Source organism: Pimephales promelas, chromosome 1, assembly GCF_988280905.1.
Source record: "Pimephales promelas chromosome 1, fPimPro1.hap1.1, whole genome shotgun sequence".
NCBI classification, from domain to species: Eukaryota; Metazoa; Chordata; class Actinopteri; order Cypriniformes; family Leuciscidae; genus Pimephales; species Pimephales promelas.
This window is the reverse complement of record NC_142769.1, coordinates 53248065-53273035: the sequence shown is the minus strand read 5'-3', so window position 1 is coordinate 53273035 and position 24971 is coordinate 53248065. Positions and strand designations below refer to the sequence as shown.

Sequence of the window (24971 nt, the reverse complement as noted above, 5' to 3'; positions counted from 1 at the left end):
ACACTCACACATACTCACACTCTCACATACTCACTCTCACATACTCACACTCTCACATACTCACTCTCACATACTCACACTCACACTCTCACATACACTCACATACTCACACTCTCACACACTCACACTCACATACTCACACTCACACACTCATATACTCACATACTCACACACTCATATAATCACACACTCATATAATCACACGCTTTTATACGTCATTAAAGATTGCATATTTTTTTAAAAAACACAAAAAACAATATTTGAATAGTATTGATTTTTTAATATTCAAATTATATTAGAATTTCGGAATTGGTTCCAGCAGCTCTACACTGAAGACTGGAGTAATGATGGAGAGATTCAGCTTTGATCACAGGAATAAATCACACTTTACTGTATATCCACACAGAGGACAGCTGATTTACAATATACTGAGTGTTCTGGTGACGCCTGTGTTTTATTGAGGATCATTAACTGACGTTAAAGTGAAAGTAAACCAAGAGAAAAATCAGGAGCACATTTGAGTCTCACTCAGTTTCGTCTACTTTTATGAATTATGTTTGAATGTGTTGAATGGCTCAAATTCATCATAATTAACACTGTGATTTAACGGACGAGTCTTCGGTGTCTCCGGTGAGTTTCTGTTTCCTCATTGAATACTACGAGTCAGATTTATAATATCTCGATTATTATTCGTGTGTTTCTGGCAAAATCCCTCAGAGTTTGTTTTATTTGAGTGTCTGTATTTTCTCAGAAATGTTGTTGATTATTATCATCGCTTTACTGCTGAATCTCCCCATAGAGACTACAGGTAAGAGCAAACACGGTTGGATTTCATTCAGTTACGGCTTTATAAATGAAATCTACAAATGTTCATATTTATCGAATAATTTTTATATGTGAACACTTTCTATTATTATTGCACTATAGATTAAATATTATTCAGACATAGAAGATTACTTACAATAAGTTCTTTGAGACACAATCTCTCTTATCTCTATGTCCACTACTTCAATATTCAATATCAGTCCAAAGTGCAAAACTAACCCTGTTTAATCATTCACTGTTTACAATGCTGACATGTATTTCTAAAGTGTGCAAAACTGCACTAGATTTAGAACCACATGACTCGTAAATATGATGAATAATAGGCTATACAGTATATAGGCCTATCAGGTTCGGCAGCATTTTTAGTTTTTTGTAAAAGGCACTTTTATAATTTAATACATCGTCAAATGTATATATGTTTATTTGTCATATTTTTTAATTGAATCAAATATCTGTTGCCAATAAAATTTGATCAGCATCAACAAAAGCCATCTATACTGCCAATATGGCACTGGAATGGCATGTTTATTTACTTTACTTACTGTTTAATGCTGCTCAAGGGTGGCATAAATGTATAGCTACTCAACAATTACATAATGTAATGGGATCACCGTAATTTTAAATTGGCTTAATAAAGTAGGCCTATATAAATGATAAAATTAAACAATAGGATATATTACAGGGCTGCTGATTATTGTCCTTGATATTGGAAAAAAAACCAAGTGTTCACATTGCTTATCTTAGTAGCATTTAAACAAAACCGATATTCAAATTGGGAATAAATTATAGCTACTGAAAGTGAGAAAATAACGTTTCCATCAGTGTCAATGAGTTCATCAAACTCCTGTTATAATCAATAACGCTGTCTACAATAACGCTGCATGAAGATTTTGTTATCGACATGTATCTGCACTTAGTCGTTCATGATGAGAGGATTCGTGGGACTGCAGATTTCTTCTTCAGCGGTCACTAATGTAAACTCCTCTATTTGGATTAATGTGGAAACTTAAATGGTTTTAATGCTGTAACATTAATGCTGTAATTAAAACTGTTTAAAAAAGCTTTGATGCAACGTGAGCAGATATAAACATAATTCCGCAATTGACACTTTTTATTTCAATCGGTTTAGTTTTTGCACCTGTATCTTAAATTTAAGGCATTTACGTGAACATCGATGGCAGTTTTACCGCAAGCCCAAAAATGTCCAACCCTGAAAATACAACATATCTATAATATTTAACATTCAGTATTTCTCTCTGTGTTTTTCATTAGCATTTAAAGGCGACGTAATAAACTACACATGAATCTTTAATTCAGTCATTCCAATGGGAATCCGCGCGATCGGAAGTTTCGCTCGAGTTTCGCTCATATTCAAGTTGAATCCATTGCGATGACAAACATAAAACAGCTTTAAAAGTGACTTCTGTGTGAGCTGTACTTCATACTTCATATACATTTACAATAGATGATGGACACTTTTTGCTTCCAAATTTTAGCTGAAGTATTGCTAATGCTGCGAGTCACTGTAACTAGACAAATAAAGTAAATACAGAATATACTTACATTAAAGACTAATGCATAGTGTGTCTGTCTGTGTCTCTCAGAGTCGTTCACTGTTGAGGTTCCTCGTGATCAGACAGTGGCTCGTGTCGGGTCCACAGTCACTCTGCCCTGCTGGATCTCTCCTCCTGAGAACGCTGAAGTTCTGGAGATCCGCTGGTACCGTCAGGAGTTCAGCAAACCGGTTCTCCTCTATCAGAATGGGAAGACCATCCAGGAGGAATCGTACAGAAACCGAAGCTCACTGACTCTGCGCTCGGATCAGTCTGGTGGACTGAAGGATGGAGACGTCTCTCTACGGCTGGAGAAACTCACAGTTCAGGATGAAGGTTCATTTCGCTGTTATATCAGTGGAGAAAGTGTGTATGACAGCGGAAAGGTGGTTCTCAAAGTCATTGGTGAGTTAAAAAGTACCATTCAAGTTTTTATGGATCATTAGAGCCTGTAAATGGGGCATTTTAGAGGAAGGCTCACAGGGGAGGAACGATCAAAAGCAGCACGAATCAGTGGGAAGACAGGGCTCAACAAACACACTCTCTTTCCCTTCTTGATAGAAGTGAGCTCAGTCAGTGCTGTCTTCAGAGAAAGGATCTTTAGGGGCTAAAAAAGCTGTGAGTATAGCGGAGAGGTCCCAAGACACGGTCGAGGAAGATTTAGGCTGCGTCTCATTTCTTCAGATGGCACCCAAGCGTGCAAAGAGAGAGCCCAGGCAATTAATAACGACGGCATCTTCGTTTGTTTACCGGTAACGTTATGTCGATCCTGTTGATGCCGTTGCCAGCTATAGCGGCAAGGGAAGACGACGCAAACGGTAATCGAGTGGTTAATCTAACCCTTTTAGGGAAACAGTTCTTTTAAATGTTGAACTGCACTTAACTGTGCACGTTTGCTCTTTCTACGAAACACACCGCTAAATGCAGCATCCCTCCAACACAGAGCATACCCTCTGATGAATGAAGGCAGAAAGCAAGCGCTCGGCTCTGTATACCCATATGTCAGGGTCAGTGGCTTGCCAAATCTCACTCAGCGATGTCCATTGGCTCTTGTTACCCTTCGGAGGTGATTGATCCCATATTGCAGCCTTTTCTATGTAATGTTGAATGTGACTGAGGGAACTTTGTCCAACGTTAAGCCTGGTGGGAAAACATGTGAATTGAATGCAAATGGCATTTTATGTTAACTTTCGTTGTTTGTTTGTTTTTAGCATGATTGATTTATATATTTTGCTTCAGAGTTGAGTTTAAATTGATATGCACTTTCTTTCTCAGATTCACCAGATTCACCAGATTCACCAGATGCATCAGATTCACCAGATTCACCAGACTCATCAGATCTCTGGAAGGCTCTTTTCTTCACTCTTCTCATTTGTGCTGTTCTGGGTTTGGTTGGGCTGATCCTGTACAAATACACACAGAAAAATACCATCCGTTTTGCAGGGAAGAAACCAGAAGAACAAAGTAAGTTACATTAATAGATTGTACATCTAAACTCAGTCATGGATCAGGCGAACACTTTTAGGCACAGGGTTACTGAGAGAAAATGCCCGTTCTTTTCTGAATCTTTTCAATGCAGGAGATGGTTAAATGTGTAAGTTAATGTGGTGTGAAAAGTCTGGAGAAATAATAATTTATAAGCAGATTGATAATTAATTTTTTTTTTCATTTTAGTTTGTGAGGATGGTGGTATGGAGAAACTGACAGAAGAAGGTACTTTAATAAATATTTTACTTTAATATGTATTTAAGGGCTCACTCCAATCATTACATAAACATCTACATGCATGTTGTAGCAGAAGACAATATGAACATGGTTTGATGGAAAATAGAATGAACAGAATGATGATCAGGCCTGTCCACATGTGTTAATAAACATCAACTCGATTTACAAATCATTGTCATTTTGTTTCTTACAGTCTAACGGTCACAAGAATTTGCGTACTTTCCATATTTGTTCATTAGACTTTTCTCTGTTACGAATCGATAACTCTAGATGTCCTCAAACACAAACTGGAGTTATTGTTTTTTTCAAAACATCAAATTGCTTGTTTCTCCTTTTAGCTGTTGGAGAGATAAATATAGAAGAACTGAGGAAACATGCAGGTATGACAATCTCATTTACTTACATTTCATATTCATATACTGTATGTAAATATGATCTCACTCAGAGAATTAATCATTGTTCCTTTGTTTTTTCCTCACAGTTAAGATCACTATTGACCAACATTATGTGTCTCCGAATTTGATCGTTTCTAAGGACCGTAAAATAGTGAGGGAACGTAAAGAATATAAACACACTGGAGAGGGATTTCCATATGAATTATATGCATTTGGAGCCCAAAAATTTACATCTGGACGTCACTATTGGGAGGTAGAGTTGACACGAGCGAATACACATCCTAAAAAGTACTGGTTAATTGGTGTGGCGAAACATGAAAATTTTCGCGTAAAAGACAAATCTTTTACTCCATCAAGCGGGTACTGGTTCTTGTGTTCAGACGGTCCTAATGGCTTTTACACCAGCTCTGATCCACCAGTTACTCTCTCACTGACGCCGAGACCCGAACGACTGGGAGTTCTGTTAGATTATGGTGAAGGTCAGCTGTCATTTTACAATGTCAAAGAGAGGAAACATGTGCTGACCATGAACATCAGATTCCCTGGATCAGTCACTCCGCTGTTTAATCCAGGGGTCGGAGATGACAGTCCACTTATGATTCTGGATTGTCCAGATCCTGTAGAAACACCTGTAGAGTCCAGTGACCCTTTACTGAGGAACACAGAGTCTACACCAGATGCAAAAGCCAAAACCAAATAGAAACCAAATAGAAACCATTATAATCAGCGATGCTGTTATCCCCTTCCTCTGCTTTGGGTTGTATTTATAGATATGTATCTATGGTTTTAATCTCCCTTCCTCAACTACTTCACCTCGATTAATCTAGAGGAGGAGAGCAGCGTATCGCCCCCAGAGGACGGTAGTGGTACTGCAATCTGCTATAGTTCACAGTAACAGGACTATGTACTGCCTCACTGTCCACACGGGATGCTGGACACACACACACAAACACACACACACTAGGGCTGCGCGATTAATCGCACGATATTGTTATGCGCATCTAATTATCCCACTGAGCAAAGTGATGTCCAAAAGACGTCTTTTCAATGTCTTTGTCACAAAAGTCGGACGTTGAAAAGACGTCCACTGAGGGGCCGGAATGAAAGTTTTTATGACGTCTTTTTTTGACGTGTTCTGGACATCTGAAAAAGACGTCAATGGATCCTTTTGTACAAGGTTAAAAACTAGTTCAAATGTGGCCATTTTCAACATTATTTATGGTCTCATTTAGACAATTTATACTGTTTCTTGACCAAATAAACACTCTCAGGATGCATTAAATTAAAACTCATGTTTATTTCAATGTAATTTCCTTACGTTGTTTAGATGGTGATATTTGTTTCATTTTAAGTCACCATTGTGGTGATCAGTGTTTGCTTTAGTTGGGCTCTTGGTCCCGATAATTCATTCTTTAGCTTTTCTTTAGCTGTTGTAACTGTGTGTTTAAATAACACCATTGTTGTGATAGAGAAAGCCAAGAAAATTGTCTCTCTCGTCAGCTCCTTGATGTTGTTGCTGCTGATGATGATGAAATCAATATAAAGTGGGCATTTAAGTTGTGTGTAAACTTTTGTGTTTGTATCCAGAGTTTATAACCACCAATCTTGTGGAACTGCATTATTTGGGCCAGTAGCATGAAAGTTGGACAAAAAGCAAATTAGCACCATGTTTTGAGAAAATATACCATATAGTCACACACAGACAACAATATTTTGCATATGATTCACAAATATGGTGACGATAAATAAAAAATAAAAAAGCTTCATGCTGCAATGCATGATGGGTAGCCTTCATAGTACAAAACATCCTTGATTCCCAGGCTTTTTTGTTTTGGTTGTCACCGTCGTTGAGAATCATATCTAAAATCTTGATATCTGTGTGTGACTATGTGATTCACTTTCTTAAAATATATTGTATGCAGTGGTCATTATAAAGTTACTGGTGCAAATAATACAGTTCCACAAGATGAATACTTACAAATTTCAGATATAAAAACAAAAGTTTATACATTGTTTAATGCTTGCAATGTGTTGAATCTGCCATCATTAACAAGCAGCTGAAGACAACTGATTTTTTATTTTCTTGGCTTTCTCTGCACAGTCAATAGTGTTATACTAACACACAATTTCTACAGCCAAAGAAAAGCTTAAATAAGGCGATGTGGGACCAAGAGCCCAACTAAAGCAAACACTGATCACCACAATGGTAACTTAAAATGAAACCAATATCACCATCTAAACCACATCTAAACAATGTAAATAAACATGAGTTTTAATTTAATGCATCCTGAGTGTTTATTTGGTCCAGAAACTGTATAAATTGTCTAAATGAGACCATAAGTAATGTTGAAAATGGCCACATTTGAACTAGTTTTTAACCTTGTACGAAGGATCCATTGACGTCTTTTTTAGATGTCCAGAACACGTCAAAAAAAGACGTCATAAAAACTTTCATTCCGGCCCCTCAGTGGACGTCTTTTCAACGTCCGACTTGTGCAACAAAGACTTTGAAAAGACGTCTTTTGGACATCACTTTGCTCAGTGGGTAGTAAAGCCGGTTCCTTGATTAGTAGTAAATCACCTTCACCTGCTTTCAGATGGAGCGGCATTTACTACAAAGAGCCGTAGATCACTGACAAGCTGAGCCAAATCGCGTTAATATCGAGGATGATATTATATTCACAGTGAAGCTGTTTTAACATGATTGGCAGTTGTGATTGGGACATTAGGTTGTAGGGCTTAGGTTGACACACTATGGACTTTCTAAACAGTGTCCCAACAGTTTGTTATTCTATCTATCTATCCATCTATCTATCTGTCTATCTATCTATTTCTATCTATGCTAAAGGATTAGTTCATTTAAAAAATAAAAAAAATAAACTTTAGCTGATAATTTACTCACCCCCGTGTCATCCAAGATGTCCATGCCTTTCTTTCTTCAGTCGAAAGGAAATTAAGGTTTTTGATGAAAACATTCCAGGACTTTTCTCCATATAATGAACTTCAATGGGGTCCAAACGGTTCAAGGTCCAAATGAGAGTTTCAGTGCAAACTGTTCAAAGGGCTTTAAATGATTCCAGTTCTTATCTAGTGAAACTATTCCTGTCTGTTTCCCTTGTCTTGTGTGAACTCTAGATATTTCCTGTTTTGTGTCATAATAGTCCTTTGTAGTTTTTCTAGTTTATTGGTATCTCCAGGTGTTTTTAATTGACCACGCCCTCTTGTTATCTTGTTAGTCTCTGTATTTTAACCCTTTCTTGTTACAATGTTTGTGGGTTCTTGATGTTTTTGGATGTTGATCTTGTTCTCTGTCTGAGGTTTTGAGTTCTGTCTAATTGAATAAAAGTACTACTGCTGATGCATTTGGATCCTGCTGACTTCTATGTTTCAACCTGCTATGTAATCATCGGCCATTTAAAAAATAAATTAACAAGTTTAAGTTTTATAAGCATTTATTTAGCTTAATAAGTCACTATTTTTAAATTTTGGCAATTAAAATGATACATATTTAATCCATATTTTCAATCGTGGAAGATCTCCACACACATTTATTAACAATGAAAAAGATAATGAATCCATCTCAGTCCCTATATTAGATGATCAGATTCAACTCTTATACAACAGTACAGCTCAAAACAGGGTCAAACAAAATGCAAACGCGGATTTCTCTATAAAAATATTCACATGCATTAGATGTCTCTTCCTTTCCATAATTATCATCATCCTGTCCATGCAAAACACACAGCTGTGTATTATATATTAATAAACGCACGCTGTTGTTATCTCTGTCTTTATCATCGAGCCATATTCACCTTCAATATCACACACTGCTTTTCCCTCTTGATTTATATAAAATCCCTGAAATCTGTGTGGATTTTCCATTATATATTTAATCGCCTCATAAAAACAGAAAACGGACTCTAAAACACATTTATGAGACCTACTGTGCGTATAGCGGTTTTAGTCATATGACGATGACGTCTGTTTTTATTGAGGGATCACGTTATGTTTAGAAAGGGAAAGTTTTAAGCAGGAGATACAGGAGTAAAATCAGGTGCACCTTCGATAGATTCTGATTTTCGTCTATTTTGACTTTATTCTTATATTCAACGCGTCTACGGCTCATCTTCAGATTACTGTGATTAAACAGACGAGTCTTTTTCTCCGGTGAGTTTCTGTTCCTCAATGAACACGACAGTCTGATTTATTATGTCTCTCACATGATTCGTGTGTTTCTGTAAAAAATCCCCTAATGTTTTATTTGAGTGTCTGTATTTTAACAGGAATGTTGACTATTATTGTGACGTTACTGGTGAATCTCTACATAGAGACTTCTGGTAAGAACTTGTTTAATAATAATAAACTGTATTTCATGTAGCTCCTTTAAGCAGCTTCTCAAGGCACTTTACGCAATAAAAAAAATACATAATTTTGCACACACTGAGTGCGGTTTTAGGAACCCCAGCAAGAAAAGTGTTATAATGGTAAATGTGTTAAAAAAAAAAAAAAGTGTTGATAAGCTTTTCAGTCACTAAATAAAAATTGGGCAAAGTCCAGCAATATTTCCGAAATTAAAAAAAGGAATGATTTACAATATTTGTCAAAAGAGAAAATCAAATAAAATAAAACTATATTTAGTTTGGAACTCCAAAACAGATTAATCTGCATTTAACATCAGTGAACCGGCTTTACAAAGATGTTTTATCACTATTAAGAGACATAAAGTTTAGGGTCATCCATGGTATCATCTCAGAAATGCAATGTGAGACAAAAGAAACGTCCACATTTTGCCCAGGCTTAGAGTGAATATGAATTTGAGTTTCATCTGTACAGAAATGATAATTAAGCCCAAGTGATCTTAAGAGAAATCCAAGAGGATTTAAATGCTAAAAAATGAAGGGGCTTAAAACCGAACCCTGAGGAACGCCAGTCAATCTCAGACCTGGAACCACTCATAAACACACACTGCAGCGGTCAGAGATGAGATATAAACCAGGTTAAAAAGAAACACCAAAGAGAGTCTCAAGATGGTTGAGTAAGATTAAGAATAAATACTTCTTATCAACAACTTGAAAATCTGACTTTCACAATAATGTGATCACGTGGTCAGTCTTGTACTCTTCTGACACAATAAATGTGTTTTCTAAACGCACTAATATATCAGCTACACGAAACACTGATCACCACAATGGTGACTTCAGATGTTTGTTCCTCTTTCCTTCAGTGATTTTACTCATTAACATCTGGTGGCGTCACTAATGGTCACATTCGATCATATTCAAGTATTTTGTTGAATTCTCTGCGATGACAAACAGAGAGCTACTTAATTTGAAAGTGACTTCTGTTCGAGATGCATTTTATACATCGTGGTGAAATTTTTGCATGTGAAATTTCCCTGAAACATTAATTCGCTAATGTAAGTCTTACTTATTTCATTTTATTTTTTGAAAAAAGACATAGGCTGCAGATTTTGAATCACTGTGACTAGTATATATAGTAACTCCTTTTGAGGATCTACTTCACTCCTCCTTCAGAGTCGGTCTAAACCAGCGCTATAGGAACTACAGTAACGGTACTGTTCTCTGATTGGCCAAAACGCACGCGAGACACCAGCACCCGCCACATATTATAGCCTATATATTTACTCCAGAAACTAACTCTACGAACATGGGAAACAGAGATGGATAAAGGGAAGAAACATGATTATTTCTACTCAGTAACACTAGACATCAACCACACAGCACACGTTAATAACTTTATTTAGTTCCTAGTTCCTGCGGTGCAAACCCGACAAAATCCCAGAACTTACAAAAGTTATACATGTGTCCTATACATGTGTTTCATTGGGTGTGTCTGTCTGTGTCTCTCAGAGTCGTTCACTGTTGTGGTTCCTCGTGATCAGACAGTGGCTCGTGTCGGGTCCACAGTCACTCTGCCCTGCTGGATCTCTCCTCCTGAGAACGCTGAAGTTCTGGAGATCCGCTGGTACCGTCAGGACCAGTTCAGCAACCCTGTTCTCGTCTATCAGAATGGGAAGATCATCCAGGAGGAATCGTACAGGAACCGAAGCTCACTGACTCTGTGGTCGGATCAGTCTGGTGGACTGAAGAATGGAGACGTCTCTCTACGGCTGGAGAAACTCAGGATTCAGGATGAAGGTTCATTTCACTGTTATGTCAGTGGAGAAAGTGTGTATGACAGCGGAGAGGTGGTTCTCATAGTCATTGGTGAGTTAAAAACTACAATATACAATAAGTTCCCTTTCGAAGGGAACTCAACAATACGTCGAATGACGCAATGGGGAACGCCTCAGGTGTGACAGGTGTCTGAAATCAAATATCAACACACAGTAATCAGGTTGACCGGCGACAACCCGTGCATCATCAGCTTGAATGATGAGCGCGTCAATCTAGATGTATAAGAAGGGCGCCTTGAAACCGTGACAACATCCGTTTCGTCTTCAGGGACTGTTTGTCTGTTTGAACATTCAACTTTACAAGATGAAGCGTACAGAGAAGCGGCGTAATACTTTCCGCAAGTGTGCTGACCCGTGTCCCAGATATCTGACGCCGGGAGATTCACACGATCTGTGCGTGTTCTGCCTGGGGGAAGAGCATGCGTGGGAGGCTCTCGAGGGAGCTTTCCTCGCGAACTGTGAGAGGTTTAGTATCAAAACTCTCCACTCTCGTCTGTCCCTCTTCTCGAAGGAAGTGGGCGCGGCATCTGAGCCCTGCGGCTCCGGGTCCGCTCGGGCCGAGGCTCAACGGCAACTGAGCTCGTGGGGTTCTCAGATGGAGTTGGCAGATCAGCTAGAGAGGGGCGTTAACCTCTCGGATGATCTGCCAGCTGTTGAGGGTGGGTTGCAGATCGATGTTGAGGAGGTTTCTCTCTCTGATGGATCTGCAACTGGTTCTCTTCGGGCCGGGCAGGGGTTGGCAGAGGATGAGGTCAGTTTGGTTGAGACCGAACCATCTCAGCCCTTCTGCCCAGTGTACGCTGAGCTGGTGGATGTTATGGGGCACGCCACGGATAGATTACAGCTGCAATGGAGGCACGTCCGGGAGGAACCTGTTTGCGGTATTTTGGATGATCGCTTCCTCCCCACCCGTAAGCCACCAGCTCAGTTGAGCCTTCCATTTCTTTCTGCTCTCCATTCTGAGATCGAGAAGGCATGGAAGAACCCGTTCTCTGTGCGTCTCCATCTACATCAGTGGGCTAGTTTCGCTGATGTGGAGGGAGCCACAGAGCACGGGTATGTGTCGATGCCACCAGTAGACGAGACGTTGGCTAACTATCTCGCCTCTGGTCGGTCATCCTCATTGGGGCGTTAAGGGCGGGGCCCATGATGAGTTCAAAAATTCTCTGACGGCCCGCTTCAGCTTGGTTGTTAGGAGTGCTTTTCCCGGGTTTTTAGTGAAAGCAGTAGAATTTGTGTTACTGAGTGAAATGTTCCCTTTGAAAAAGCAATGACATTTTTCTCTTCTTTTTCAGAACTCGTCTCCTTGCTAGAGCCAGAGGAAAATGGTAATGAGCGAATTATGTTTGGTAAGGTATACCAAAAAAAAAAAAAACCCTGTGGTGGCTAGGTTACAGGCCTCAGCAGGCCTTCCTGGTTATGAGCTCCCATTTACTATGGTCGCCAGGTTACGGGCCTCGCCAGGCCTTCCTGGTTATGAGCTCCACATACTGTGGTTGCCAGATTACAGGCCTCACCAGGCCTTCCTGGTTATGAGCTCCCACATATGGTGGTCGCCAGGTTACAGGCCTCACCAGGCCCTCCTGGTTATGAGCTCTCACACATTGTGGTTGCTAGGTTACAGGCCTCAAGGGGGTCTTCCCGGTTATGAATTCCCACATACTGTGGTCATCAGGTGACAGGCCTCATCAGGCCTTTCTGGTTATGAGCTCCCACATACGGTGGTCGCCAGGTTGCAGGCCTCACCAGGCCTTCCTGGTTTTGAGCTCCCACATGCTGTGGTCGCTGGGTTATAGGCCTCACCAGGCCTTTCTGGTTATGAGCTCCCGCATACTGTGTTTTCCAGGTTATAGGCCTCACCAGGCCTTCCTGGGTATGAGCTCCCACACATTGTGGTCGCTAGGTTATAGGCCTCAAAGGGGCCTTCCTGGTTATGAGTTCCCACATACTGTGGTCATCAGGTTACAGGCCTCATCAGGCCTTCCTGGTTATGAGCTTACTCATACTGTTAAGCTCCCACATATTGTACCAATCAGGTTACAGGCCTTATCCGGCCTTCCTGAAGGTGAGCTCCCACATATTGTGGTTGCCAGGTTACAGGCCTCACCAGGCCTTCCTGGTTATGATCTCCCACATACTGTGGATTTCGGATGCCCCAACGCCTGTGATGAGACGACTCAACGCCTGCGATATGTTATGGCGCCGTTTGATTCATAAACAATATTTATATTTAATATTTATATTTAAACAATATGAATGTAAGCCAGAGGAGAACTGGCCCCCGACTGAGCCTGGGTTCTCCCAAGGTTTTTTCTCCATCCTATCTGATGGAGTTTTGGTTCCTTGCCACTGTCGCCTTGCTTTTGGCTTGCTTTGAGCTTGCTCAGTTGGGGTTATTTATTTAGTGTTTAGCAATGTTGTTGATCTGTGTTGTGCTAGTTTCATGTTATCACTGTGAAGCTGCTTTGATACAATCTGTATTGTGAAAAGCGCTATATAAATAAATGTGACTTGACTTGACTTGACTGTGGTCATCAGGTTACAGGCCTCATCAGGCCTTCCTGGTTATGAGCTCCCATATACTGTGGTCGCCGGGTTATAGGCCTCACCAGGCCATCCTGGTTATGAGCTTACTCATACTGTTAAGCTCCCACATATTGTACCAATCGGGTTACAGGCCTTATCCGGCTTTCCTGAAGGTGAGCTCCCACATATTGTGGTTGCCAGGTTACAGGCCTCAACAGGCCTTCCTGGTTATGAGCTCCCACATACTGTGGTTTCCAAGTTACAGGCCTCTACATGCCTTCCTGGTTACGAGCTCCCACATATTGTGGCTGCTGGGTTACAGGCCTCACCAGGCCTTCCTGGTTGTGAGCTTACTTAAACTGTTAAGCTCCCACATATTGTACCAATCGGGCTACAGGCCTCATCCGGCCTTCCTGAAGGTGAGCTCCCACATATTGTGGTTGCTGGGTTACAGGCCTCACCAGGCCTTCCTGGTTATAAGCTCCCACATACTGTGATTGCCAGGTTATAGCCCTCAAATGAGTCTTCTTGGTTGTGAGCTCACACGTTCTGTTGAGCTCCCACATGCGGGGAGCTCCCACATACAGTGGTCGCAGGGTTATAGGCCTTGTCAGGCCTTCCTGGTTATGAGCTCCCCCATACTGTGGTCACCAGGTTACAGGCCTTATCAGGCCTTCTTGGTGATGGGCTTCTACATGTCAGGTTACAGGCCTCATCCCGGCCTTCTTGAATGTAAGCTCCCACATGCTGTGGTAACCAGATTACAGCCTCACCACCTTTCCTGAGCACTTTGCTCCCACTCTGTGGTCACCAGGCTTTAGGCTTCATTGGCCTTCCTGGTTGTGAGTTGTCACATGTCAGGTTGCAGGCTTTACCAGGCCTTCCTGAATGTGAAACCCCCACTTATTGTGGTCGCTAAGGTGTAGTTGTGAGTTCACATGTCAGGTTGCAGGCCTCAGCGGTCTATCTAAATGTGAGCTCCCCACGCATTGGGACTATCGGGTGTCATGCCTCGTCAGGCCTTCCTGATTATGGGTTCCCACGTGTTGTGGCTGCCAGGTTACAGGCCTCAAGTTCGGCCTTCCTGAATTCAGAGTGAGGTATACAACCCATAATTCACCTATTATTGTGGTAAGTCACACGACCAGATGTCTTGTGTACTTTCTAAAATCCATTTCTTATGGTAAGGGTCTCGCACAGTATGCTTCGGTCCCTTCTTATGTGGCTCAGACCCTGGTTTTTCCCCGGGTCCCACTGTCCCTTAAGTAGGCTACGAGGACGCCCTTCTCTGGCTAACTTCTGGAGGTAGCTTCCACTTGGTAAGCCTTCCTGACCTTCCTGAGTACGAGCTCCCACCCGATGTGGTCGCCAGGTTACAGGCCTCACCAGGCCTTCCTGTTTATGAGCTCCCACACATTGTGGTCGCCAGGTTACAGGCCTCAAATGGGCCTTCTTGGCTATGAGCTCACACATTCTGTTGAGCTCCCACATGCGGTATCCATCAGGTTACAGGCCTCTTCCGGCCTTCCTGATTATGAGCTCCCACATACTGTGGTCGGCAGGTTACAGGTCTCTCTAGGCCTTCCTGGTTATGAGCTCCCACATACTGTGGTCGCTGGGTTATAGGCCTCACCAGGCTTTCCTGGTTCCTGAATGGCTATGCACATGCACTTTTCGTGTTTGCATTGTCCATATTTATGGAAGGGAGTTGCGCTGTACGCTTCGCACCCCCCCCCCCCCTTTTTTATGTAGCTCAGACTCCGGTTCTTCGCTCCTGATCCCACTCTAGATGTGTCCTTTGTCGCAATACATTACGACAGGCACTTCCCTTGTTCAAGCTATCTCCCACAACTGGTGTTTTTTTCTTTTTCGAAGGTAGCCCCACATTGTGGGTCTGTCAGGTTATTGGCATCTGACCTTCCTGAAGGATGAGCTTCCACATGCTATGGTCGTCGTGTTTCAGGCCGCACAATGTACGGCCTTCCTGGCATGAGCCCTCATGTTTCGGAGCTCCCCACACAGGGGGTCATCAGGTCTTAGGTCTTATTGACCTTCCTGTTTTTTGATCCCTCTCTTACTTCCTCAATGTATTTTAGAGTTCCCTTCGAAAGGGAACGTCTCAGGTTACGACTGTAACCTATGTTCCCTGAGAACAGGTAACGAGACAATACGTCTCGTTGCCATGCTTCGGGCCTGCCTGCAACAGTCCCTTCAGACGATAGGATGTTGTCACGGTTTCAAGGCACCCTTCTTATACATCCAGCTTGACGCGCTCATCATTCAAGCTGATGATGCACGGGCTGTCGCCGGTCAACCTGATTACTGTGAGTTGATATTTGATTTCAGACACCTGTCACACCTGAGGCGTTCCCCATTGCGTCATTCGACGTATTGTCTCGTTCCCTGTTCTCAGGGAACATAGGTTACAGTCGTAACCTGAGACGTTAATTTTTTATGCATCTACAGCTCATTAAAGGAATAGCATCACCTACCTTTTGTTGCATGAGTAGTCATGCAACAAAAGAGAGTTCCTTCACTAAAGAGAGTAGGAGATCTTCAGGTGCTTTCGTTGTCGAAGTCGAAGAAGTTGTTAGCTGTGAAGCAGCCTCCATTAATCCACGAGAGATGCATTCGGTCCACAGCTGGACGGCCGTCTCTCACTCGGATGCTCAACTGGTCTCATGCTCAATGTCTCTCAAGACTGAAGAGCTTAGAGAAGGAAGATTGAACATACAAGCCATTATATCTTCAGGTCAGGGAAAATCTTAGAACAAAAATATTTGTAGCTATCCGAAAAAAAGGCTGTTACTCTTTCGGTTTTCGGGATTGACAACCACATTGACTTACAGGTGCGAGTCTTAAAATGTCCCATTCAAACAGCGACTTACCTTAGCTTCTCGAACAATTTCTGTATAAACGTGAGTCAAGAGCCCACTTAAAGCAAACACTGACCACTATCATGTGTCTTTAAATGAAACAAAACATCATAATCATCTAAACCTCTGTTCATTCTCAATAACAGCTTCTGTAGACACATGACAAAAGTCAAACTGGTTAGTAATAAGTACAGCTGGTAAAGCTGTTTGTGGAGTTGTTCAATCCTCCTCTACTGAGATCTTCATAGATTTAACATCTTTTATCTTCAGTTGATTTCATCAAAGGCTTCGGTTGGAAGAGAGTTAGTTCTTGTGTTTCTCTTTCCTTCAGTGATTCTGCTTGTTAACAGCAGGTGTTCATCACTAATGCTCAATAATCACTTAATTAATCACTTAATGTCTAGACTGCAATGTATATCTACTTTTAGTGAACTCAAATGAAATTTCAGAGTAGGCCTACTCATAGGTATTGTTTTTGATAAACTTAATTGAATTGAGTCAATCAGTTTCCTCAAATGAAGTGAGTTAGCTTAACTTGTTGGGTTTTAGCGGTTAATGCAACTGGCCACTGCTCGTCTTTCTTGGATAGTCAACAATCTTTCAAATTATTCAACCATCCGATCAAAAATCAAATCCGTTTCAGAAGAAAATGGATTATGAATGAAATGGTTTAAAAAGTTGACAAAGTTGATTTTGAAGGTGTTTATATTGATCTGGATTGTCTTCCTCAGATCCACCAGATTCATCAGATCCATGGATGGCTCTTTTCATCATCGCCTTCATCTGTGTTCTGGGCATGATTGGGTTTATCCTGTACAAATACAGACTTAAACTAACAGGTACAAGAATTTATTTATTTATTTTGATGCAGGTATTTTATCCTTATGTGTTGGTATTTTAATGTTTTTATTTCAGGGAAGAAACCCGTTAAAAAAGGTAATTAAACTAAATCTATGTCATTTTTAAGATCAAAAATACATATGAATAAGCTTAACAGTTGCATTTATTGTGGTTTACAATTTCTAGAGTATTTGTGGAAACAATTAATAAATAAATCTTCCAAATGATTTTTTCTCTCATTATTATTGTGACGATGAAACTATGGAGAGTCTGACAAAAGGTATCTGAAGAAGAGTAATTATTGCAATATCAGCAATAATATCTGAAGCTATTCACTAATGCCGAGTTCAGACTGCATGATTTTAGCCACGATTTTGGCTCGCCGACAGGTTTTGAGAAATCGCCGACAAATGCCCGAAATCACAGGCAAATCGGCGCTCGTTCACGCGAGTGACAATCACGCAGTGTGAATGAACAAAGACGCGAACTGAGAGAATCACCGACGAGTCGCCGACGCCCGTGAGATATTTGGCATGCTAAATATCTGGACCTGTCGGCGATTCAAAATCCTGCTGTGTGAAAAGTGTTTTGACTGAAAACTACATCGGCGATCACCGGCAGCCAGTGAGAGAGCAAGATACAGAGCAGCAGGGAGTTCGGGGAGGAGTTATAGATCACATATCAACATGATATGGCATTGTTTCAACAAAAAAAGCTTCTTCTCGGTCTATTTGGACACAATAAATGGAAGAAAAATTTGTAGAAATTTGGCAGGAGAACTCGTGTCTGTTTCACCAGCTGTACCACAACCGGGTCGAAAAAAAAGTTTCACGTGAGAACTCCGGTCTTGCACGTGTGGTGTCGCGCATTGTTTCCTTTTCATATCTCACGCATGTTTGTTGTGAAATGTAGTTTGCGTGCAGCGTGCTAGACAGAGTCTGTCGGCGATTTTTCTAAAGTCATGCAGTGTGAAACCTTCTGTCGCCGATCCATCGTCCAGTGTGAACACAGCAGCGACTGAATGCTGGCCAAGATAGTCATGCAGTGTGAAAAGAGCAGCGACCTGACTACTTTGAAAATCGTGCAGTCTGAAAGAGCCATAAGCTGCAAATAAATGCTCATGTGCAGTTTATCTTGTACCACAACACATTTCCAGCAAACACTAATACTGAAGAAATGTTCTCTCATTTTAGTTCGTGATGATGAATCTATGGAGAGAGAGACAAAAGAAGGTATCTGAAGAGGCGTAATCACTGCAATATCTGCAATAATATCTGAAACTATAAACAGTAATAAATGCTCCTGATTATGTTGTAACAGGAATCTTGAACACAAATGCGTGGTATTTCTATTAAACTGTTTTTTTAACCTTGGAGAAAAAACATTCTTAAAAATATTTTATTTCTGTACATGAACACTAATATACCATATTCATTAGATTGCATTTAGAAAGTAAACCAGTTTATTCTGGATTAATTTTTTTATCCCACAACTATCATTTATTTATACATTTTAACTAGAATATTAAGTAGAACCTTCATTTTGCTCTGAAATATATGAAATATATGATTCATCTTGGGGTTTTTTTTCATGCATGCTTGTATCATAATTACTTTTGTAAACATAAGACACTGAGACCTAGTAGAAATCACTCACATGAAAGTATGACTGGTGTTGTTTCCAGATGAGGGCAGTTCTTCATGGTGTGCTGGGGCTGCTGCTCCACATGTCCATTCACAGCCATCAGAGAGTGAGTACACGTCCTCCGAGACCCTGCTGATTGGCCAGAACAGAACCAGTGCACAGATCATGACAGTCGACACCAGACTTCATTGGTCCTATCACACACACGACACAATGCAGCGGCAGGCACAACACAGGCGTTTTTTGCTAGCTTCAGCCCAACGCACTTATCATTTTTTCGTCGTTTAAATAGCAAATGAATTTGGGCCCATTTGTCAGCCCGGTCTCATTCCCAAGGTGTCATATACTGACGCTTTTGACATTGTGTCTTCATTCGATGCACATGGCACCCTCTAGCGTCAATATGAGATGCTGATATGTGCCAGAAGGCGCCTCCTAGTGGTCTAACCCTAACCTTACCCATTACCGAAGTGTGTTATATTGAAGCTTAAGGGTGCCATGTGCGTCGAATTTAGACAGTGTCAAAAGCATCACCATATGACGCCCTAGGATGAGAATGCGTTGCATTTGTGCACCCGTCGGCTGCTGGTCTGAAAACGAGGTGTGTGTTCAGGCGCAGTGTTGGAGCAGTGCTGTTTTGAGGCAACTTGAATAGACTGCGGCACTGACCAACTGAAACCTGATCAAAGTCAATGGCACAGTATTTATTTTTGTTATTTATAGAGCGTGTTAGTAATAGCCGGGTCCACAACGCTCGTACACTTTGTGCTGTAGATGGTCTACTTGTGTGTTTCAATCAGATCCGTTTCCTCGCTAGAAAATGTTTCTCCGCTTGTAAATAAGTGAAGGTGTGCACAAGGTGTACAGCAAACAAGCTAAAAAACACAGAAATACATTTTTATAAGCTTCCGAACCATAAAAGCCAGCCTTATTTAACTTATTTAACCCAAATTTAACTTGTCAATGTATCTCCTCCTGTCAGGTTCACATAGGGTGGTGAATGGTTAAAATTATGAATATTTTTATTTATTTTTTCAATATCATATCGTGTTCCAGTGGGCGTAGTTCTCAGAGGAGTTCGAGAACTAGTTGCGCTCGGTCTCAATTAATCCACTTTTATGTCCTAAAACAAACGACGTTGTTTGGGGTCGACAGCTTATAGAAATGTATTTCTGGGATTGTCACACAGCAGTTTTTAGGTATTTTTTGGTCGTTTGTTGTGTCAAATAACAAAGAGGCAGCCTCTCGCAATGCAAAGTCAATGGAGACGGTTGGGTTGTTTCCTGGATTGGTCTCTGGCTGCTGATTGGCCCAAGAGGAGTCCTGTGCGCCAATGAACGCTATCTATAGATCTGCGCTCGATTGCTCTTCCTTCATCCTCCAACTACCGGGATGTCTGTCTCAGAAACTTAAACAATTCAGTAAACTGAGTCTGAATTGTGAGAAGTGAATGTGAAGATGTATAGAGAGTTTACTTTTCAGTGATGATCAAATTCAATTTCAAATGATTCAATTCAGATTCAGTTTTTCAATCCAAAGATTCAAATTAAACGATACAATTTCAAATTATGTTATTCAGATTCAGTTTTTCAATGCAATTATTCAAGTTTAACAATTCAAATTCAAATATAAATGATTGAAATTCAGTTTCTGGTGTCACATATTTCAGCCAATAATAACCCTTTAAAAAATACTGCATTTGGATCCTCAACCTTCGTGTCTCAGAGCAGTTTGTGACACACACACACACACACACACACACAAACACACACACACACACACACTCAAACTCACACTAAGAAACACTAAAAATAAGCTAGAATTTTTCTCTAAAGTCTCAAATAATTTTTCACTTTAGGTGTGGGAGACACAAATATAGCAGAACTGAGGAAACATGCAAGTATGATGACATCATCTCAGTTATACATATGCATTTCATCATCTTTAGTCATATATACACATATTTGTAAATATGATCTCACACACGTTGAAGTGTATTAATAATAATTATTTTCTTCACAGTTGAGATCACTATTGATCCTAAGTGTTCACATCCAGGTCTGACCGTTTCTAAGGACGGTAAAACAGTGAGAGACGCTCCAGATTATAAACACACTGGAGAGGGATTTCCATATGAATTATGTGCAGTCGGAGCTCAAAGATTTAGATCTGGCCGTCGCTATTGGGAGGTAGAGTTGGCACTAGAAGATAAACCTCGTAAAAACTACTGGTTAATTGGTGTGACGAAACATGCAAACTTTCGTGTAAAAGACAGATCTGCTGTAACTCCATCAAGCGGGTACTGGTTCTTGTGTTCAGACGGTCCTAATGGCTTTTACATCAGCTCTGATCCACCAGTTTCTCTCTCACTGACGCCGAGACCCGAACGACTGGGAGTTCTGTTAGATTATGATAAAGGTCAGCTGTCATTTTACAATGTCAAAGAGAGGAAACATGTGCTGACCATGAACATCAGATTCCCTGGAGCAGTCGCTCCGCTGTTTAATCCAGGGGTCGGAGATCAGAGTCCACTTATGATTCTTGATTGTCCAGAACCTGTAGAAACACCTGTAGAGTCCAGTGAACCTTTACTGGGGAACATCTCAGTCGCCTGACTGACCAATCCTGTGTGTTCAGGCCGAATGAAGCTCGTGCAGATTCAGACACAGATGCTTCTCCCTCTTTCCCATCGTTACACATCAGAGTCGATCAGAGGACGAACATGAGACGACTGAAGGAAAATGCTATAAAACCCAAATGGGTGGAAATATGGATGAGGAAAGTGTCGGTTCTCAGCAGCATCTCGACTGAAATCTAAACTTGTATATTATGAATATTGGCTCTTATACGATAAACTGCTCGTTCTTCATTTATAAGTCACTGATAAAAGCCTCTGATTATGAATGTTAATCCAAATCTTCAGCCTTACAGGAGGAACAAGACTTAAAGGGTCTCAAAATGCTCAAAAATATGATTTACTTTTTACTGTATTTTGATGGAGAAACATGATGTCTAAAATGTTTGATAAAAAATCTAAAGGGGCCTTATGATATTCAACAGATGATCGTTGTACTTTGGGCTCTTACTTTACTTTTATAAAACACTGTAACTAATGTTGAAATGCACATTGATTGACGTTTTTAATAAAAAAAAACAATGATCTGAAATGCAAAGTCTGATACAGACGGCTGAGGGTGATGTTCATTATGAGTTCTGTGTTTGATTATATCATCTCGTTTGGGTTTGCTTTGATAAGTTGTGCCTCAGTCACTCTTTGTCTGGTCTCCGTCTATGTTAGAGGTTGTTTTATTGGCTGTCTTCAGAGTGGATTATTAACTTTTAAACTCTATCATCTTGTTCTTCATTCAACCTTGTGTGACAACAGAGCTGTGATTTATTGTTTATGAGTTCAAGTTTAACTTTATTGTCCATTCTGTTTGAGAGAGAGCGTAAATTGGACACTGGAGATACAGAGATAGATACAGAGGCACAGGCCCGACGGCAGCGTGGGTGACAGCAGATGTGAGGAGATTCCTCGGTTTAGCTGGCTGTAGTAGCCGCTTCATACCGCAGTTTGGGAGGACCTCAGAACCTCTACGCAGACTGGCAAATAAAGACACCAATTTTAATTTGGGAACCGATCAAAAGAAAGCTTTCAAAACTCTCAAAGATAAGTTGGACGAGGCCACAACACTGGCTTAGGCAGGGACACACCAACAGAAGTCATTGCTGATGCCGGACCAAAGGGCGTTGGAGCAGGACGAGTTCTGGACCAACGTGAAGCAATGGTTCCTGTGTGAGTGTGAACAAAGGCATTTAAAAACCGAGCGCCAATCACTTACTCTGGTGTGGGTATGTGAACGATTGCACCCTTACGTTTTTGCCTGGAAGTGGGATCTTGTCACAGACCTCAAAGCATTACAGGTGATTTATAGCCCTCGCTCAAAACTATGCGCATGAAGGTCATCTTGGTGTGGTAGGAACAAAACAACACCTGAGAGCACAGGTATGGTGGCCCGGAATGGACAGGGCCACAGAAAAGACTTCAGAGCACATTGGCGTTGTCGTACAGTCACCCAATGGAGCAAAGTGTGTGCAGAATACAACGTGCCAAGAAGTTTCTGTCTGTGTAACCCCTACTCGACCCGCTCTGAGCGGGCCTCGAACCCGGGTCTCCGGCGTGAGAGTCGGGCGCTCTAACAAGGAGGCTAAAGACTGCATCCTCTAGCAGCGCCTATTGAGATCAGGGGAGTGAGGTTTACTCGCACAGCAACTACTAGCTGGCCTCCGTTACACTCACCCCTCTAAACCTCACTCTCATTCGGGTCACGGCACCAATGTAATCCCTCCACCCGAGTCCTACTCGCCCCGCTCTGAGCGGGCCTCGAACCCGGGTCTCCGGCGTGAGAGTCAGGCGCTCTAACAAGGAGGCTAAAGACTGCAGTCTGTCGCTAGAGCGCCTATTGAGATCAGGGGAGTGAGGTTTACTCGCTCAGCAACTACTAGCTGGTCTCCGTTACACTCACCCCTCTAAACCTCACTCTCATTCGGGTCACGGCACCAATGTAATCCCTCCACCCGAGTCCTACTAGCCCCGCTCTGAGCGGGCCTCGAACCCGGGTCTCCGGCGTGAGAGTCGGGCGCTCTAACAAGGAGGCTAAAGACTGCATCCTCTAGCAGCGCCTATTGAGATCAGGGGAGTGAGGTTTACTCGCACAGCAACTACTAGCTGGCCTCCGTTACACTCACCCCTCTAAACCTCACTCTCATTCGGGTCACGGCACCAATGTAATCCCTCCACCCGAGTCCTACTCGCCCCGCTCTGAGCGGGCCTCGAACCCGGGTCTCCGGCGTGAGAGTCAGGCGCTCTAACAAGGAGGCTAAAGACTGCAGTCTGTCGCTAGAGCGCCTATTGAGATCAGGGGAGTGAGGTTTACTGGCACAGCAACTACTAGCTGGCCTCCGTTACATGTGGAAACAACAACATTGGATGGTGAAATTAAATGTGCTCAAGGGCCGAATTATGATAAGGAGAAAAAGGGAAGTGAAGAGGAATGCAAAGAGAACTATGAAACATTTCAGAGAGAGGAACAGATTCCTAAACCTTGCAGACCCCAGAGACAAATCAAATTGCCTGAAAGGTTTAGAGACTATTGTTGAGTGATTGATAAACAGACACATGCCCATAGACATCAAAGTGGGCTTGAGCACCTGCCCTTTTGATTCCTGGAGAGAAAGTGCCCTGTTTTCTGGGTTGTTTTTTTTTTTTTCATTTTTGAAAAATAATATAAATATGACTGTTTGCGCACTGCTTCCCTGTCAAACAAATATACTGTATGTAACGCTCCATCTGTCGCTCTTGTGACTAAATAGGGAACGCCCCAAATTCATGAATTAAATGCCTACAGATGTTGAAGTTAGGCCCCTCTGGAGTCACAACGTATACTTTTCTTTTGGAAATTGACAAATAATTAAATCTATACGCACCTTAACTAATCAAGTCAACAAACACTTTTGAAAGAATAAAAAACACTGGTAAAGTACAAAAACATATACGATTTAATTGGTATAGAGTTATAGAATATTACCTAGCTCAATAAAGTAATAGTAATTTCAGAATGTGAAGTATTCACACAATGACCTTGCCATTAAATCTGACACAATTTAACCCCCGAAGAGCAATACCTCAGTTGTTGCCAGACCTACGGAAATTAGTCTCCAGGTCAAATACACCTAGTATAGATGAATCCGACGAGCGTTCTGTGTAGGTTGCCATCTTGTGGCGACGCCATTACTGAGCTGTTACACAGGTATACAGACATATGCACCGGTATGTAAACAAACCTCGGTGATAACGCGAACTCACCCTCGATGACAGCTACAGCCAGGCAGAATGACTTGTTGGTTTGATCTGTGACTGCAGTGGCCTCCAGTCACAGATGATGGTACAAACGATCTTACAGATTAACGTTATTTATGAAAATAGCTTGGCAAGCTAGCTAGGCTAACGTTTGCTAACGAGGAAACTATTAAAAGATCTGTCCATTTGGCAACAATAAATAAATAAATGAATGAAATCAAATAAACAAATTCATGTTTTTCATTTGTGTCCATTATTTATCTCATTTTCACATTGCAACGGGCATGGGTAAGGTAAAGTTACAGCTAGAAAGTATACATAATCTCGACCAATTAGTGTTTTTAAACCATGGAAAGAGGTCAATATAACAGCGGGAGAACAATTATGTCACATAACGTTACATTTAGCTCAGGAAAGCCATTTAATGACCATAGCATGTTAATTGAATAGAAAAAATAACAAGAGAGGAGATTTTGCTGATCACTATATCACATATTTATTATATTTTTTTACTTATGTCATTAAATAATT

The 24971-nt window shown here is 41.4% G+C and overlaps 2 protein-coding genes across 6 annotated transcripts; both read left to right on the top strand.

Moving 5' to 3' along the window:
• The first annotated feature begins 403 nt into the window (after nt 1–403).
• On the top strand, nt 404–5580 carry LOC120461961 (butyrophilin subfamily 2 member A2). Of its 3 annotated transcripts, none has more exons than XM_089131822.1 (7): nt 404–630; nt 752–808; nt 2430–2783; nt 3690–3842; nt 4053–4091; nt 4442–4483; nt 4585–5580. In XM_089131822.1, the coding sequence occupies exons 2-7, from the start codon at nt 754–756 to the stop codon at nt 5196–5198; spliced, it is 1257 nt and encodes a 418-aa protein (XP_088987948.1). In that variant the 5' UTR covers nt 404–630; nt 752–753; the 3' UTR covers nt 5199–5580. The 3 variants fall into 3 exon arrangements, with proteins under 3 accessions (XP_088987948.1, XP_088987947.1, XP_088987946.1); XM_089131821.1 differs by having other exon boundaries at nt 3663–3842; XM_089131820.1 differs by having other exon boundaries at nt 405–630; nt 3654–3842.
• A 2999-nt stretch (nt 5581–8579) lies between these two features.
• LOC120461956 (butyrophilin-like protein 8) lies at nt 8580–21761 on the top strand. 3 transcript variants are annotated; one of them, XM_089131824.1, is made up of 8 exons: nt 8580–8665; nt 8782–8835; nt 10369–10725; nt 16828–16935; nt 18130–18168; nt 18621–18686; nt 20439–20480; nt 20603–21761. In XM_089131824.1, exons 2-8 carry the CDS (start codon nt 8784–8786, stop codon nt 21193–21195), a joined length of 1257 nt encoding a protein of 418 aa, XP_088987950.1. In that variant the 5' UTR covers nt 8580–8665; nt 8782–8783; the 3' UTR covers nt 21196–21761. The 3 variants fall into 3 exon arrangements, with proteins under 3 accessions (XP_088987950.1, XP_088987951.1, XP_088987949.1); XM_089131825.1 differs by lacking the exon at nt 8580–8665 and having other exon boundaries at nt 8751–8835; nt 20639–21761; XM_089131823.1 differs by lacking the exon at nt 8580–8665 and having other exon boundaries at nt 8751–8835.
• Nucleotides 21762–24971: the final 3210 nt, after the last annotated feature.

Bases quoted from the DNA above. Each gene is read 5' to 3' on its own strand.
- LOC120461961 (XM_089131820.1), top strand. From the start codon at position 754: ATGTTGTTGATTATTATCATCGCTTTACTGCTGAATCTCCCCATAGAG. The intron at 2,784-3,653 runs GTGAGTTAAAAA...TTTCTTTCTCAG, and splicing joins GGTGGTTCTCAAAGTCATTG to ATTCACCAGATTCACCAGAT. The intron at 3,843-4,052 runs GTAAGTTACATT...TTTTCATTTTAG, and splicing joins GAAGAAACCAGAAGAACAAA to TTTGTGAGGATGGTGGTATG.
- LOC120461956 (XM_089131823.1), top strand. From the start codon at position 8,751: ATGTTTTATTTGAGTGTCTGTATTTTAACAGGAATGTTGACTATTATT. The intron at 8,836-10,368 runs GTAAGAACTTGT...TGTGTCTCTCAG, and splicing joins TCTCTACATAGAGACTTCTG to AGTCGTTCACTGTTGTGGTT. The intron at 18,687-20,438 runs GTGAGTACACGT...TTTTCACTTTAG, and splicing joins CCATTCACAGCCATCAGAGA to GTGTGGGAGACACAAATATA.